At 58.8% G+C, this 15,624-nt stretch overlaps 1 protein-coding gene across 2 annotated transcripts; it reads left to right on the top strand.

Moving 5' to 3' along the window:
• Nucleotides 1-472: 472 nt before the first annotated feature.
• Nucleotides 473-13,749, top strand: ADAM33 (ADAM metallopeptidase domain 33). 2 transcript variants are annotated; one of them, XM_055090128.1, is made up of 21 exons: nt 474-669; nt 2,956-3,035; nt 5,352-5,428; nt 7,184-7,262; nt 7,460-7,536; nt 7,623-7,812; nt 8,056-8,121; nt 8,209-8,280; nt 8,443-8,609; nt 8,693-8,777; nt 8,865-9,007; nt 9,523-9,700; nt 9,813-9,902; nt 10,144-10,339; nt 10,491-10,599; nt 10,683-10,881; nt 10,976-11,053; nt 11,137-11,245; nt 11,321-11,468; nt 13,025-13,127; nt 13,662-13,749. In XM_055090128.1, exons 1-21 carry the CDS (start codon nt 570-572, stop codon nt 13,704-13,706), a joined length of 2,391 nt encoding a protein of 796 aa, XP_054946103.1. In that variant the 5' UTR covers nt 474-569; the 3' UTR covers nt 13,707-13,749. The 2 variants fall into 2 exon arrangements, with proteins under 2 accessions (XP_007117473.1, XP_054946103.1); XM_007117411.3 differs by lacking the exon at nt 13,662-13,749 and having other exon boundaries at nt 473-669; nt 12,773-13,028.
• Nucleotides 13,750-15,624: the final 1,875 nt, after the last annotated feature.

The following is a 15,624-nucleotide window of genomic DNA, read 5'->3' as shown; positions in this document are numbered from 1 at the left end:
TGTCGCGGTCGCCCGAGCCACCCTTCTCCTAGGGCCCGCCAGTCTCTCACCCGGGTGACTCTGGGCGTGACTGGTGTCAAGGCGAGGACAAAGGTCCGATCCAGGAGACCATGGAGGGGGGCGTTTCCTGGGCAGACCGGAGCAGCAACAGGTGGCCCCCTAGCACTGTCCCCGCCTCCTCGCCCTGGTCCTCAAAGGCCCTTCCCGAGGGTCCCCGCCCCATCTCCACTTCCCACCCCCCCGAATAGGGGGCCCTCTGAGACCTATGCGGTGGGTTCGCTCCGGAGGGTCTCCCGTCCCGCCGAGCTCTAGCCCCTAGACGCGGGAGGGTGGTCCCGGCTCCCTGAGGGCACACGCCGGCCGGGGTCAGGACTGATGGGCTGAGATGGTGGCGCGGGCAGGCGGGGCTCCGTGCGGGGTCGCGCGAGGAGTGGGTTGCGGGCCAGGACGGGGGTGCGGGAGGGTCGGGAGGCGGCGGGCCGGCTGCAGAGGGCGTGAGTCCACCGCGATCCAGCCGGGGCGGAGCCGAGAGCTGGGAGCCGCAGCTCAGACGCTAGGCGCTCACAGCTATGCGCCCGGGGTATCGGAGAGCTCGAGGGTCGCCGGCGTTGGGGCTGCTGCTGCTACTGCGACTACCGTGCCCGGTGTGGGGGGCTGAGGCGTTTCAAGGTGAGTGGGAGTGCGCCGCGAGGTCGCTCTCTGGGATGGAGGGTCGGAAATCCCCGGGGATCGCGCGGGCCAGGAGGACAGGGCATGGAGAGGGTTTGGGAGAGTCTCTGTGGGAATTGCCCAGGGACTCTCAACTGCAGTTGTGCTGGCCTCAGGGCCCAGACTTGCACACTGTGCCCAGATACCCTGTGCCAATGGCGAAGCAGAGTGGCAGGGCCCCTTCCCTTCAAGCAGCCGCTCAGCACCCCCAAACCCCTCTGGATTCTATGCTGTGGCCCCATCCACCAGTATGAAGGTTCCTGCACCTTAATCTCCTAGGGTTCAGCGGGCCTCCATCCTCCAGAAAGCCCCAGACCACCGGTGCCCTGGAGTCCCTCTTGCGCCCTCACACTAAGGGACTAGCTGTGGCCTCCACACTCATGCATCATTCCATGTTCACCCCCTCATCCCAGGGCCTTGGGGCAGTGTGTATATTGTTGCCTTGTTTGGTTAGATAGAAACGGCTTCAAACAGGTGTCTGTTTAGCAGGGCCCTGGGGGAAGACAGCAGCTCTGTCTCTTCTCAGTTGGACCTCTACAAACTCTCTGTGAGATGGGGCTGATGAAAACCTCTCCCAAAGGGTGGGAGGTCTGGCGGAGTCCTGTACATCAAATGCCTGACAAGGTGGGCAGGAAGGGCTGGGCAGCCTGGGGACAGAGGGTTCCAGAGCACTGTGTGGGGGTGAAGGGTTGGGGGTGGGGGGGGGCGGGTGGCAACAGGGATAGGGTCCTGCTCTGTTCTGGGGCGTGGAGGGGTAGAGACGACAGCCCTCATGCCTTTGGGGATGGTCCCCGGGCATTCCGCTTCTCCCTCCTCTTCAGCCTGCGGTCAGGGGAGGATGAAGGGACCCCTGGGAGGAATAGAGAGGGACTCTATGCTCCCCAACACCACACTGGCTCCTCAGTTTCCACTCCCATCCACCTAGTCACCACAGCTCCATCTGTGCCTCCTTGCCCCCGTCAAGGTGCCAATGACCAGCGTGTGTGCACAGGGCCAGGAGGAAAATCCACACTCACACATGCACACAGGCACACCTTCCCCTCTCCACCCTGGGAAGCCCAGGGCCAGCTGGACCTGGTGCTCCACACCGAGTTAAGTCCTCTCTGGCCTGAGACTTCCCCCACACGCCCCCCTCCCCAGAAGTCAGACCCCTCCCTACACTGGCCCTTCAGCCTCAACTCCAAGGCCCTGCACCTCCCCACCCCCACCCCCATCTACCTGATGGAAACTGCTGATCCAATCAAGGAGGGCTTCTTGGGAGAAGGGGACTTCCTGGAGCAGCTGCTATTCCAGGTCTTTGATGATGGGGTCTGGAGGAGGAGATGGAGAAGGAGAAAGGAGTCGGTGTGGCCTGGCAGGAGTTGAGCCACTTCCATAGGCAGCCATCTCAGCCTGGGCAGGACTGGGGCCAGGGCTGGGCGGGGGTTGGGGAGCTGTCAGTTCTGGGAGCTGGGCTTCCCCAGGGACCGAGGGAAGGCTGCCTGTAGGCTCTGGACAGCCTGAGGTCTGATTCCTGCAGGGCGGGTGTGGTGAGAGTTTCCAGGGCCCACTTGGCGGGGTGGGGGGTGGGGGCTGGGTCTGGGAGCATTCCAGGGGAGCATTCCAGGCGCTTTCTGAGTAATGCTTTGCTCTGGTATTCCTCCTGGAGCCCTCCTTAAGCATTCCCGTTCTGGGAGCACTCAGGCTCTGTCTCCCAAACAAACCCCCCGCCACTCTTGAAGACACGAGGAGGGGGCTTCTGGGCCAGTGTCCCTGGAAGCCCTGCCCCCAGCATGAAGCCCACAGAGGGAGCTTTGGGCAACATCTGGCTGTTGTTTTTCTCAGATGGCGGGGGAGACACAGGCGTCCTGTCTTCACAGATCTCTCATCCTAAAAGCATCTGCTGCCCAGTCTAAAAATACCCGAAGCTGCCTCCCATTTCCTTTCCCCTCTGTATTGGGGGCCTTGGTCTCTTCCTTGTGATCTTTGACCCCAATTCCCCCCTCCCAAGGTCAGTGGGTCTCCCAAGTGCCCAGCTGAGCAGTTCTTCTCAGCCTCCTCTGTCTCTCTTCTGCCACCTCCCTGGTGGCTCCTCAGTTCCAAGGATGCCCCATGGGTGGCCACCCTTCTCCAGGCTAAACTTTTGAGTATTGAAGATGGAGTCTCCTGTTCCTGCCTGCTGACATCCTCTAACTCTATCCCTCGGTTGTCTCCACTTTCCCTATGTCCCTCAGGTTCCCCTCACCCTGTGCTCTGTCCTCTCCCCAGGAAACACCCCTGGAGAGCCAGTCATTCTGCACTGGGTTCTGGATGGACGACCCCGACGCATGGTCACCCTGGAGAAGCCGGTCAGTGCCAGGTCATCCCTTACTCTGCAGAGGCCCAGCGTCTCTCAGCCCCTTTGCCCCTCCCCAAATATCAGCGTGGCAGTTTCGCTGAGGTCCCTAGATCCCCAGAGTCAGGCCCCTCCCCGAAGGTTTGGCAGGGGCGGGTGGGAGACGTCTAGATGGAGAGAGGCTGCACACATGGAAGTCATTTTCCAGTTTCCTCTCCCCCACCTCCTCCCTAACCATCTCTTCCCAGTGTTATTCAGGCCACCTCCACCCCATCAGGCAGAGGTGGGGCCAGAAGCTTTTCAAGGACCTCTTTAAGAAAACACCAAAATATCTTCCTTTTGCAAAGTTTACCAGAACATGTGACCCTGTGGATGCATTGCTGTCCTCTCCAGGACCCTGCCATTTAGGGCCCTGAAACTTGTCTCACTGGCTCATGCCACTTCTGTCCAGTAGTCACTCTCTCCTAGTGCCCCCAAATGCAAGCCCACCCCGTTTTGCTTCTTCTGGATGCTCTGTCCCAGTCTCCTCCCGACAGCCATCCATCACACACTTTCAGAATAACCTTGCCCCCATCTGTATGTGCCACACAGCTGTGCTGCATGGAGACCAAAAGCCTTTGTATGCCCATTTCACAGAGGGGCAAACTGAAGCCCAGAGAGGCTGGAGAAACTGCCCAAGGTCACACAGCTCTTTAACCCAGAAAAAACCATTGGCCAATGTTCCCCAAAGCCTAGAGCACCCTTTTTATCATGAATTTTCAGGAAAGAGAGGACAATCCACTGTCCAAGCCTGCAAGGAGGAAAGCAGGAGAGCACTGCCATGTAGGCCGGGGGGCCCCCACAGGCCCTGCAACTCTCAACCTAGGGTCCTCACTGGGTCCCCCAGACCCTCAGGGACACCATTCAAGTGGTCGGCATGGTGCCAGCCCGAGCTTTGAGATTGTTCAGCACCGGCATAGGGGAAGGGACATCACATGCTGAGACCACCCTGACTGAGGACCTCCCTCTGGGCCTGGCCTGGGCTGTGACCAAACAAGAGGGGAGTGCCAGAGGGAATTTGCTTTCCTCAATTTTTCTGTCCCTGAGAAGCCTGCCAAGGTGAGGACAGCAGACAGAGTGGCAGGGAGTCCTGTCCCAGAGGCAGGAAACACCTACATTTTAGGTTGGAGATGGAGTGCATGGTGAAGGGCAGGGTCAGCAGGAGGGCAAGAAATGAGGACAGCAGGGGCTGCAGAGGGACAGAGAGAGGGATGGGGGTAGGGCAAGAGGAAGCTTTCCATCTGGGCTGCCTCCTTTCCTCAGTGCAAACCTTTCTCCAATAAAACAAGTGGCATTCCGGCCACATGACCTCATGCTTGGGGCCTAGGGCTGCCTTTGGCTGGGGGAGGGGACTATTTGCTCCCCACCTGCAGAGGAAGGCCCTCCCCACAAGACTCTGAGCCTCTTGGCCTGGGGCCCAGGCCAGTGCATTGTGGGATAAAAGGGAAGGCCAGCAAGAGCGGGGTGGGGGGTGGGGCCAGCATTCCAAAGACACAGCTGCTCTCCAGGAGGCTCCTGGCCCGCTCCAGCTCTGGGCCCCCAGCCAGGGAGTGGACAAAGCGGGAAGATGGGGTATTCCCACAGGGTGGAAGCGGCAAAGAGGGTAGGGGAAGGAGAGGTGGGCAGGCTGGCCCAGGCCCACCCTTCTGACATCTAGCCAAGAAAACCAGAGTTTTTCTCTTGGCAAGGCGTGTGAGTCAGTGTTTACCTCACAGGCTCAGTGAAGCAGGTGTGGGGCGAGCCTGCTAGAGGCGTAGGAAAATTTGGGGGGGCAGCTAGTCAGCAATGGAGGTGGAGGTACTAAGTCTGAATTCTACAGGGAGTGGGGAACAGCAAGTTACAGAAAGGAGAGGTTGTGAGGAGGCCTGAGCCGTGGCTACCCCACTCTCCCGCCTCAATGTCTTCAGGACCCCACTCTCCTCCCTGCTTAGAGGAAGCCTTCTGGGCATGAAAGAGGAGGGAAGACCAGAGGAAGAGCCCAGTAGTCTTGGGCAAGGCATGGCATCTTTCTGAGACCACTTGTCTCTCCAGGGAGGATGTGGAGTGCACCTAGCAGGCTCTGTCAAATGGCTGCTGTCAGAACAACAAACATTCTGAGTTTGAGAGCATCTTTGCAAGTTCTCACCCCACACCCATCCACACCCACAATGGCAAGCGGGGGCCTTCTGCCCCATGCCCCTGTGCTCTCCCCATGAACTCCCTCGCCAGTCAGCTCCACATCCTTCCTACTTCCTGGCAGGCAGGGGACCTGGATGTCTGCCCTCTCAGCCCTACACTCCTTCTTGCACAGGTCTCGAAGCTAGAAGTGGGGCTGATGGCCTTGAAGGCTGAAGGCCAGGAGCTCCTGCTAGAGCTGGAGAAGAATCAGTGAGTACCAGGCCGGGGAAAGAGCTGGGAGCCAAGAATAGCCCCTCTCACTGGGGAGGGATCAGTGCTGGGGACAGAGACTGATGGGAACCCCAGACGGAGGCTGGATGGGGTGAGAGCCCCAGAGGAGGAGGTGCAGGTGACAGGGTGAGTCAATGCTAGCCCATGACTGGCTCCCTCGAGATTGAAGTGGGCTATTGAGGCTGGGTCAGCCCTGCTGTGGGGCACATCTCTTATCCCAGCCCCAGAAACATCTTGTCAGCTTCCTGCCAGGAATGAGTGAGCATCACCTGGTGGGTGCTCATAGGGTGTGCTGAGTCAAAAGAGAATCCAAGATGGATTCCAAAGATGGGCAGGTGCTCCAGGCTTCGGGAATGCCAGGGACAAAGGTACAGTGGCTACATAGGTCAAGGCACATTCAAAGGGGGGGGTGGCAATTTGTCTGGCTTACCTGGGGAGTCTCCATCTGAGGGAGGGGAGCAAGGGGAAACAAATTTGGGGAGTCCTAGCAGGGCCAGATCACAGAAGGCCATTTAGGTGCTGAGTGTCCAGGATGGTGCAAAGCCAAAGATTCTGAGCTGGTGAACGAGCAGGCAGAGCTGGGCTGGGTGAGGTGAATGTCTAAGATGGAGCGTGGGTTTGTGAAACCATCTAGATTGTGTTATCAACAGCTATCATTTATCAAGTGCTTATTTCATCGCAGGCACTGTTCTGAGCACTCTACACATGCTTTATTCTCCCCCATGCACTGGGAACAAACTCAGGTGGAACTCAGGTTCCGCCATGCCTAACCATAGTTCCTCTGGGGTTCAATGTCCCCATGTGTTAAAAAGGGTGATCACATCACCTCCCTCCTAAGGTTGAGTGTGTGGGTGGAGTGGGGGAGCAAAGCTGGAGGAGGAAGTAAGACTGGGAAGTGGAGAAGCAGGCATCACAAGTCTTAGGGGGCAGTCTGCGGGTAAAGAGGTCAAGGTGAGGTGGGGTGAAGGATTTTCTTTAAAGAAGAGAAATTGACTTATGGTTGATCCATCTTGGTGGGAAGGATCCTGATGAGATGGGACCCGAAGATGAGTTCAATCACTTGAGTGGGGTCTGGAGAAGGAGGGGAGGAGGATCCCTGCTCAGACGGGCAGGGCAGGAGCAGGTGTGGATTCTGTTTTCTCTGGAAGCAGGGGGTGAGCATCAGTGAAGGACAGGTGGGGAGATATGTGGGATCTGGGGGCCTGAGGAGAAGATTTGAAGGAACTCTGAATGGGAGGAGGTGGGCTAGAGGGTTGTCCAGATGCCCAACAAGGGTAGGCAGCAGCCAGGGCCACCTAGGGAGTTCACACACTTCCTTGGCTCCAAGTCCCACCTCCTTGGCAGTGTCTCCTGACTCCTCTCCTCCTGCCCAGTCTCTTTCTAACACCCCTGACCTGGGGATCCAGCTGCCTGCCACAGGCTCCAGGGGAACCACAAACTTTCCCGCGTTCCTGTTCCTCCCTGGTGCTTCCCACATGCCCATTTCCACATCTAAGCCATCACCAAGGCTCCTTCCTGGCCTTCACCTTGCTCACTCTAGCCCAAGATTTTTCTGAGCTGAGCAATGCACAGTCACTCCTGTCCCTTCCCTAAAACGCACTTTGGCTGCTTCCTAAGTGCTAGCCCTGCGCCTCACTCATAGAGCTACTCAATTAGCAATCAGGGAGGAAGACCAGAGGGCATCCTGGAGGAGGCAGGGCTGGATTAAGTAATTTCTGCAACACCCACTCCCAGCAGGCTGCTGGCTCCAGGATACACAGAAACCCACTACAGCCCAGATGGGCAGCCAGTAGTGCTGTTCCCCAACAACACGGTGAGATACTTCCATGGACTCTGAGGACAGGGTGAGGGGTGCTGGGGTATGCACCCACCAAGGGCCTCTCCACCATTTCCCCCATTCTCCTCCTGTTCCTAAGGAGAAGCTGGAGCCAGTCCCCCACCATGCTTTCTTTCTTGCCCCTCCCACTTCAGTCCTGGCTGAGATTTGGGGCTGGGTCCTTTGCTCTCCAGGATCATTGCCACTACCATGGGCGTGTGAGGGGCTTCCTGGACTCCTGGGTAGTCCTCAGCATCTGCTCTGGGATCAGGTGAGGAGTTCTGGGGGAGGGGGCTGGGCCTGGGGCTAGGGAAAGAGTTCCCTTACTGCCCACCCCTGTACCCCTTTGCACCCTAGGGGCCTGATCACACTCAGCAGAAACACCAGCTATTATGTGCATCCTTGGCCAGCTGGGGACTCCAAAGACTTCTTGACCCACAAGATCTTCCGGACAGAGCAGCTGCTCAGCTGGAAAGGGGCCTGTGGCTACAGGGACCCAGGGCACAAAAGGGACATGGCCAGCCTTTCGTGTGCCACCCAGATCAGGGTCAGGAGCACGGGCAGGGGTGGGGGTAGGAATGCAGTATCCAGAGCCCTTTAAAATCAGAAGAGACAGGAATGTGCAGCCCCAATTCAGGGCCTCCTGTCCTGACATTTTTATTTGGAGGCTGAAGAAACAAGTTCTAGCAAAATTTTAAAGTTAACTTTGTGCTTTCTGGGAATTGGGGTTGGTGGTCAGGGCTCAAGCCCAGCAGCCTGCCACTCAGGGTCACCATTGCCGCCTCCCCAGGAGAGGCGGGAGTCCCTGGGGAGCCCGAGGTACCTGGAGCTGTACATAGTGGCGGATCACACCCTGGTGAGAGAAGCCCCAAGGGGGTTGGCAGGCCTGGATGGGGTGAGTTTAGCCCATCCTCACACGCGGTACTGCTTGCTGCTTTTCTAGTTCTTGACCCAGCACCAGAACTTGAACCACACCAAACAGCGTCTTCTGGAGGTCGCCAGCTATGTGGATCAGGTTGGGTCGGTGGGGGGAAGAGCCCTTTTGGGGGTGACCACGACAGGGGCAGGCTTGGAGATGGGGAGAGGGAACGGAGGGGAGGAAAGAGGGGCGCTCCCATGGAGGAGCACGGGCACCGCGGCGGCCCCCCGCTTCAGCCCTGCCCCGCCGCGCCCGCAGATTCTCAGGACTCTGGACATTCACGTGGCGCTGACCGGCCTGGAAGTGTGGACCGAGGAGGACCAAAGCCGCGTCACGCCAGACGCGAACGCCACTCTCTGGGCCTTCCTGCAGTGGCGCCAGGGACTGTGGGCGCGGCAGCCACACGACTCGGCTCAGCTGCTCACGTGGGTGCCTCCGACCCCTACGCGGTCCCGGCCGGGCGGCCCGGACTCCCGGCCCGCCCGGTCAAGCCGCGCTCCTCCCTCAGGGGCCGCGCCTTCCAGGGCGCCACCGTGGGCCTGGCGCCGGTCGAGGGCATGTGCCGCGCGGAGAGCTCTGGAGGCGTGAGCACCGTGAGCGCCACCCAGGACGGGAGGAGGCGGAGAGGTGCTGGGGGGCGGTCCCCGCAGCCCGCAGTGACCGTCCCCACGCCCTCCCAGGACCACTCGGAGCTCCCCATTGGTGCTGCAGCCACCATGGCCCACGAGATAGGCCACAGCCTCGGCCTCAGCCACGACCCCGACGGCTGCTGCGTGGAGGCAGCGGCGGAGCAGGGCGGCTGCGTGATGGCCGCAGCTACCCGGTACCCGCGCCGGGGCGGGGGCGGGGCTGCAGGACAGGCTCCGCGGGACCCGGGCCTTCCTCAGCTGCATTTCTTTGGGCGAAATGGTTATCCCTCAGTTTCTTATTCTGTGAAATGGGGATGATGATAATAGAGGGTTGTTTATGAGGCTGAAGTGTAGGGAACGCAGGCAAAGTGGATTCTCATGATATGATAAATTACTTTCGGACAACCTTGCGAGGTGACTCCAACCCCAGGAGGAGCGGCGCTGGGTTGGGATTCGACCTTGGGCTCTGGGCTGCCCGCTCTTGGCCTCACACCCTCCTGCCTCGCGCTCGCCGTGTGACTTTGCGCGAGTGAGTTACCCTCTCTGGGCTCTGACTCTAGAGGATTCTAGCCGCCAGTTGCTCAGGTGGTGTTCGCGCATCCGGCGGCTGCGTAGCCAAGCACCTGTGTGCCGGGGGGAGGGGATTGGAGACGAGCAGGGGTTGGCAGGGGGTGGTCCCCGTACGCCCGACGCCCTCCCCCGCCCGTAGGCACCCATTCCCGCGAGTGTTTAGCGCCTGCAGCCGCCGCCAGCTGCGCGCCTTCTTCAGCAAGGGAGGGGGCGCTTGCCTGTCCAACGCGCCAGACTCCGGCCTCCTGGTGCCCCGGGCGCACTGCGGGAATGGCTTCATGGAAGAGGGCGAGGAGTGCGACTGCGGCGCCGGCCAGGTCGGGTCCGCACGACCAGCCCCGGGAGACCAAGCTGGTCCCCGCCCGCCCCCTCCCCGGAGGTCTGGGCGCTGCACCCTCACCTGGTCCCTCCTCGCCTTTCCGGCTCCAGGAGTGCCCGGACTCCTGCTGCCATGCCCACAACTGCTCGCTGCGTGCAGGGGCCCAGTGCACCCACGGGGACTGCTGCGCACACTGCCTGGTGAGGGTATGGGAGGCTCGGGGGTGAGGGTTGGGGGCACTTGGGAGCCGGCCTGTTGGTCTTGGCTAATCGGCGCCCTCCGGTCCCCCTTGCGGGTGCTGGCTCTGCTCTGTGCGTGGATTCGCCTGGACCTCCCCACAGGGCTCTCTCGTGTCTGATTGGCGCTCTCGAAGTGGATCTCTAACTGTTCGTTTTCTCTCTATGCCTCGCCGCCTTCCCTCCGCCCGGGTCACCTGCGTAGCTGAAGCCGGCGGGTGCGCTTTGCCGCCGGTCTGCGGGCGACTGTGACCTCCCTGAATTCTGCACGGGCGCCTCCCCCTATTGCCCCCCCGACATTTACCTACTGGACGGCTCGCCCTGCGCCAGAGGCCGCGGCTACTGCCGGGACGGCGCGTGTCCCACGCTGGAGCATCAGTGCCAGCAGCTCTGGGGGCCTGGTGAGACCAAGAGCGCGCCCTCCCTCCACATCCTCCGGTCTGCTCAGCTTAATGCTCTAGGGGGAGGTGGGCTGGGGAAAACTGAGGCAGAAGGGGCGTGGTTCCGGTCTGGGCTGCCCCCCGCCTCCCAGTCCCGCCCATGCTTCCTCAGGCTCCCGCCCAGCCCCGGAGGCCTGTTTCCGGGTTGTGAACTCTGCGGGAGATGCCCATGGGAACTGCGGCCAGCAGGGCGACAGCAGCTTCGTGCCCTGTGCGCAGAGGTGGGGAGTGGAGGGAGGGGAAGCTGGGGAAGAGGGTATGGAGAAACTCCACGCTGTGTGACTACCCTGCACTTCATCCCTAGCGATGCGCAGTGTGGGAAACTGCAGTGCCAGGGCGGGGAGCAGAGCGCACTGGTACCACACATGGTGCCGGTGGACTCCACCGTACCCCTAGGCAGCGGCCAGGTGACCTGCAAGGGAGCCCTCGTGCTACCCGGCACCCAGCTGGACCTGCCTGATTTAGGCCTGGTAGAGTCAGGCACCCAGTGTGGACCTAGAATGGTGAGCCCTGCCCACCCAACCCCTCCCTGCCACTTGAGTCCTGCAGTCCAAAGCATCACTCCCACTCACTGCCCAGTGCACACACTGCCCATAGGTGTGCCAGGAAAGGCGCTGCCGGAACACTACCTTCCGAGAGCTGGAGCTCTGCCTGACCGCCTGCCACGGTCGCGGGGTGAGTGGCCTGAAAGGTGTGTGTAGGGTGACCTTGGAAGTCCCTGATCTCGTGGGACCCTCCTTTTCTCTTTTCCACTGCAGGTTTGCAATAGTAACCATAATTGCCACTGTGCTCTGGGCTGGGCTCCGCCTTCCTGTGACAAGCCAGGGTTTGGTGGTAGTGTGGACAGCGGTCCTATGCAGCCTGAAAGTGCGCCCATGGGGGGCAAGTGGGGAGGGCCCCTGTGATGTGCCTCAGGACTCAGCCATACCCTGTCCTCCGCAGGCCAGGACACCTTCACGCTGGCGATGATCCTTAGTTTTCTGCTGCCTCTGCTCCCTGGGGCCGGCCTGGCCTGGTGCTGCTGCCGGCACCCGGAACTCCGTCTCCAACAATGCCTTTGGGGCTCAAGGAGGGACCCCATGTGCAGTGGGTAGGCACTGAGGGCTAAGGTTCCTGCTCCCTGAGCCCACTCCTTTGGTTCCTGCTCCTCAGAGCTCTGCTGGACCTGGGGCAGCTGGGGTGGGGTCCTCAGGCCTTGCCCCCAGGTGCAGAGAGGCAGGCAAAGGCAATGGAAAGAAGCATTGAGCAGAAGGCCCCAGTGGCCTTCCAGTGAAGCCAAAGGTGTGGGTCCATGCAGGGCCCTCTACCCTGGCCCCCACTGCTGTGCTTCATTGCCTCTTGTCCATATCTTCTTTTCTCCCACCAAGAGGCTGCCTCCTTCTTGACTTTGCCCTGCTTTTTCACCAGCTTATAATGCAATTCCTGCTCCAGTGTACCCTACAAAGCCTCTCCAGCTTCTCTCTCATGAGCTTTCAGCCTTCTGGCATTTCCTCTGCCTAAATCTCTGCTGTTACCCCCTTCGAGTTCCCAAATGCTGGGCCCAGCACATCTTTCCTTTCGCTACTGCTGGGCAGCTATGGTGCTGGCTGCCCTTGTGCCAAGGGCCTGCCCCTAACCCAGTTCTCCACGACCTGGGATGAGGGTCACATGATACCAAGCATGTTCAGTCTAGGGCTGCCCCTTCACTGGGCGTTGGGCAAGGCATGAGCCCTATGACCACATCTGACACAGCCTAGCCTTGGGAGCGTTCTGGGCAAGCTGAGGGAGAAGGCAAAGTTTGGGCTGGAGATGGAGGAAGAGGGCATCCCAAACAGGGGCAGGGCACCAGCTGAGAAGGCCTTGACACAATTAGTGTTGATTGTGGGTCTGTGAGCAGAGGATCAAGGTGGTCAGAGCTTGGTGTGTCATCACTGGGGGCTCACGGGGGGGCAGCAAATGCATGTCATCAGCCAGGTGAAGTATTGAGGAGACTGTTTCAAAGAGACATCAAAGGAAGTGGTAAGGCCCTGGGAGATGGGGTGTGAGCAGCCGAGCATAGCTTGGAGTCATCGAGGGCAGCAGGGCCACCCAATGACAAAGAGCACAAATACAGGTACCACTGGGGAAGGAAGTCCGCCCCTCTTTGGGACCTGAGTGATGCCAACATCTGGAGGATGCTGGGGTGGTTCCAGAGCTTAGGAGAAATATCAGGGCTGGAGAGAGGAAGTGTCAGAGGCCCTGGGAAAGCATGAGTCTCAACTGAAGCCTGGACCCCAAGGGCTCCTCTCAGGAGGGAGCAGGAAGTGAGCTGGACAGAACAACCTGGGTGCAAGCCTCTGGCTGCAGGGAAGAAGCCCCAGGGTGCCCTACTAACGGTCACTGTCTCAATCTCCTGGCCTCTTATCCACTGCTCAGACCCAAAGATGGCCCATGCAGGGGCCACCCTCTAGGCAGTGTTCACCCAATGGAGTTGGGCCTGACAGCCACTGCAGAGACCCGGCCCCTGGGTGCGTGAGGCACAGTGGGAGATGGGGAGGGAAGGAAAGGGACGGGCTCTTGTCTTCTGCCTCCTTCCAGATGGGCCCCCTCCTCTCCACTTATCACCCAGCCACCTTGAGCCCCTGTGCCCCACCCTGCATCAGGGACTCTTGCCACCTATGTTCACAGCACTCTTCCCCCACCTATTGCTCCGCAGACCTTGAGAACTCTGCCAGAGCCCAACAACCACCTTGAGAAGCCTGTGCCCCACGGCCCTGCTTGTACCCCCAAGGTAGGTGGGGCCCTCCACTTCCCATTGCTCACCCATCCACCTCTTGCCCCTCATCTCACAGTCCCTTACTCTGAGGTTTTTTTTTCTTTTTTTAAATATTTATTTATTTGGCTGCGTTGGGTCTTAGTTGCAACATGCAGGATCTTTGTTGTGGCACGTGGGATCTTTATTTGCAGCATGTGAACTCTTAGTTGCAGCATGCAAACTTTTAGTTGCGGCTTGTGGGATCTAGTTCCTCGACCAGGGAGTGAACCAGGGCCCCCTGCATTGGGAGTGCAGAGTCTTAGCCATTGGACCACCAGGGAAGTCCCACTCTGAGGTTTTTGAGCTTATAGTATGGAAATGAGACAGACCTCGTGGAGAAGCTGTTGTCTGGGGCCAGATGCTGGAGGCCCCTGGGGCAGGGGAGGAAGAAGTTCTGGCTCTTCCTGGGTCACTGGTTTTCCCTGAGGGAGGACAGGGGGTCCCTGATGCATGACTTGCAGCCTGGGGTCCCAGCCCTCAGGGGATGACCCTCCCCCACGTCATTCTCAGCAGGTAGAGTCCAAAAGCCAAGATTCTGTCTCTGGTGAAAAGTGACTCCTGAGATGAGAAGACTTAAGGACAGGTGGCTACTGCGAGCCACCCCAGGAACTTGGACCCCGCCCCCTAGGGGCGGAGCCAGCGAGTCAGAGGACCTCTTGCACCTTCAGGCAGATTCGAAATTTCTTCCCTGAGTTACCGCCACACCACCTACTCCAGGACCTTGAAGCCTCATCAAAATTTGCTCAGTGCTGTCCCCATTCCTTAGGGCTGCGGGATCCTGCTAGGGTACACCCTCCAGCTCAAGCAAGAATCCATCAGTCCCAGTAGGGAAGGTCATGTAGTCACTGACCTCCCGTCACTAGGGGGCGCTGGGTCATGCTGGGCACCCAGAGAGGCCTATGTCCAGGCAGCCTAGGTGTGTCTGCTACACTCACTTTATTCGGACCTAGCTCTTTGGAGGGCAGTGACTGCTGGGCCAGAAGCCTGGACTCTAGGGGCCCTACATTTCAGACTAAGTCCACTTCCCTGGAGCCTGGCCCCTGCAAAACAAACGAAATCCTTGGGACCTTCCTTCCTGCCGTCTCCTACCCTCTCTTGTCCCTCAGATGCTTCCTCAGCCCCACCCCACTCCTAGTCCTTAGGTGAGGTTTCAGAGAAGCATGGGGCCTGCTGCAGTCCCCTTACTTTGGACATTAATCAGCCTCTCCTCCATTCCATGGAAGGGGACAAAGGAAGCCATTTGGGAAAGGACACCAAAGTAGAAGTCAGAAGAAAGACATGTTGCCCTGGGACTTCTGTCTTTTCTGTCTGTAAATTCAACACCATGGGGCTCCCTGAGGGTGACAAAGGGTGGTGGCTGGTGGGTGGAGCCTCAGATGACAGCCAGGCCCCATATGTATCGGGGCATAGGATGGTGTTGCCTAGCTTGAATGTTCCCTTTGCTCCACCTCTCCTGCCTCCCCTGGACACTCTCAGCAGCCATTTACTCTCTCCCCTTGCTTCATGCAAAAGTTGCTGAGTGACCTTCTTTATCAGCTAGCTGTTGCTACAAAACAAGACCACCCCAAAACTTAGTAGCTTAAAACAATAACCAATTCTGTGAATTGGCAAGTCAGCTGGTGGTTCGATTGGTCTCAGCTCAGCTCACTTATACATTTGCAATCAACTGCTGGTCGCTGCTTCTGGGGTTGGCTGGCTGTTGGCTAGGGTGATGGGGATAAGCGGGCTAGCCCAGGCCTGTTCACATAATAGCTGGGGAGGGTTCTAAGAGAGCAGGACCAGGATTAGAGTAAGACAAGGGAGGCATTCACCTTGGGCACAAAAAGTAATCAAGGTAAGAAATATTTTAATGTAATACGTTTAAAGATCAAAATTAATACAAAAGTCCACGATGAACAAAATATCAAAAATTTAACTAAAGACAGGATCAGTTTCCATACCAAGGCATTTTTGGAGCCTGAGGCAAAAAGAAAAATCAGTAGTTGTGATCCTGAGGCAAGTACCTCACTCACCTCCTCTTGCAGAAGAGTATGTGGAAGCTTGTCAGGCTTCTTGAGAGTCTGACTGGCACATTTTACTTCCATAACATTCTGTTGGCCCAAGCAAGTCACAGGGCCAGCCCAGCTTCCAGGGGTTGGGAGGCAAACTCCACCTCCCCTCCAGGGAGGAGCAGCAAAATCATATTTCATAGGGTGTGAAGAATTGGGGAATTTTTGCAATCACCCACTGGCAGCAGAGAAGCAGACCCAAGGCTCAGGCCTTGCTTTCACACTACCAGCTGAAGGCGCTGAATGAGACTGTTTGCTAAAGCCCACTCCTGTGTTCGCTGTGGGATTCTGATTTGTAGAGACGACATAGCAATGAGACAGAGAAGTTAATGCCACTGAAAGAAGTTTTTATGGCTTGCATTTTCCTCGAGAAGGGGGACTGCCCACCGTGCAGGGCCACATAGGGAAGCACCCAGTTTGTAAGG

Source organism: Physeter macrocephalus, chromosome 14 (genome assembly GCF_002837175.3).
Source record: "Physeter macrocephalus isolate SW-GA chromosome 14, ASM283717v5, whole genome shotgun sequence".
Taxonomy (NCBI): domain Eukaryota; kingdom Metazoa; phylum Chordata; class Mammalia; order Artiodactyla; family Physeteridae; genus Physeter; species Physeter macrocephalus.
This window is presented reverse-complemented; position numbering and strand designations above follow the sequence as displayed.

Coding starts and splice junctions, on each gene's coding strand:
- ADAM33 (XM_055090128.1), top strand. CDS start 570: ATGCGCCCGGGGTATCGGAGAGCTCGAGGGTCGCCGGCGTTGGGGCTG. Junction 8,610..8,692: donor GACTCGGCTCAGCTGCTCAC/GTGGGTGCCTCC, acceptor CTCCTCCCTCAG/GGGCCGCGCCTTCCAGGGCG. Junction 10,340..10,490: donor CCAGCAGCTCTGGGGGCCTG/GTGAGACCAAGA, acceptor ATGCTTCCTCAG/GCTCCCGCCCAGCCCCGGAG.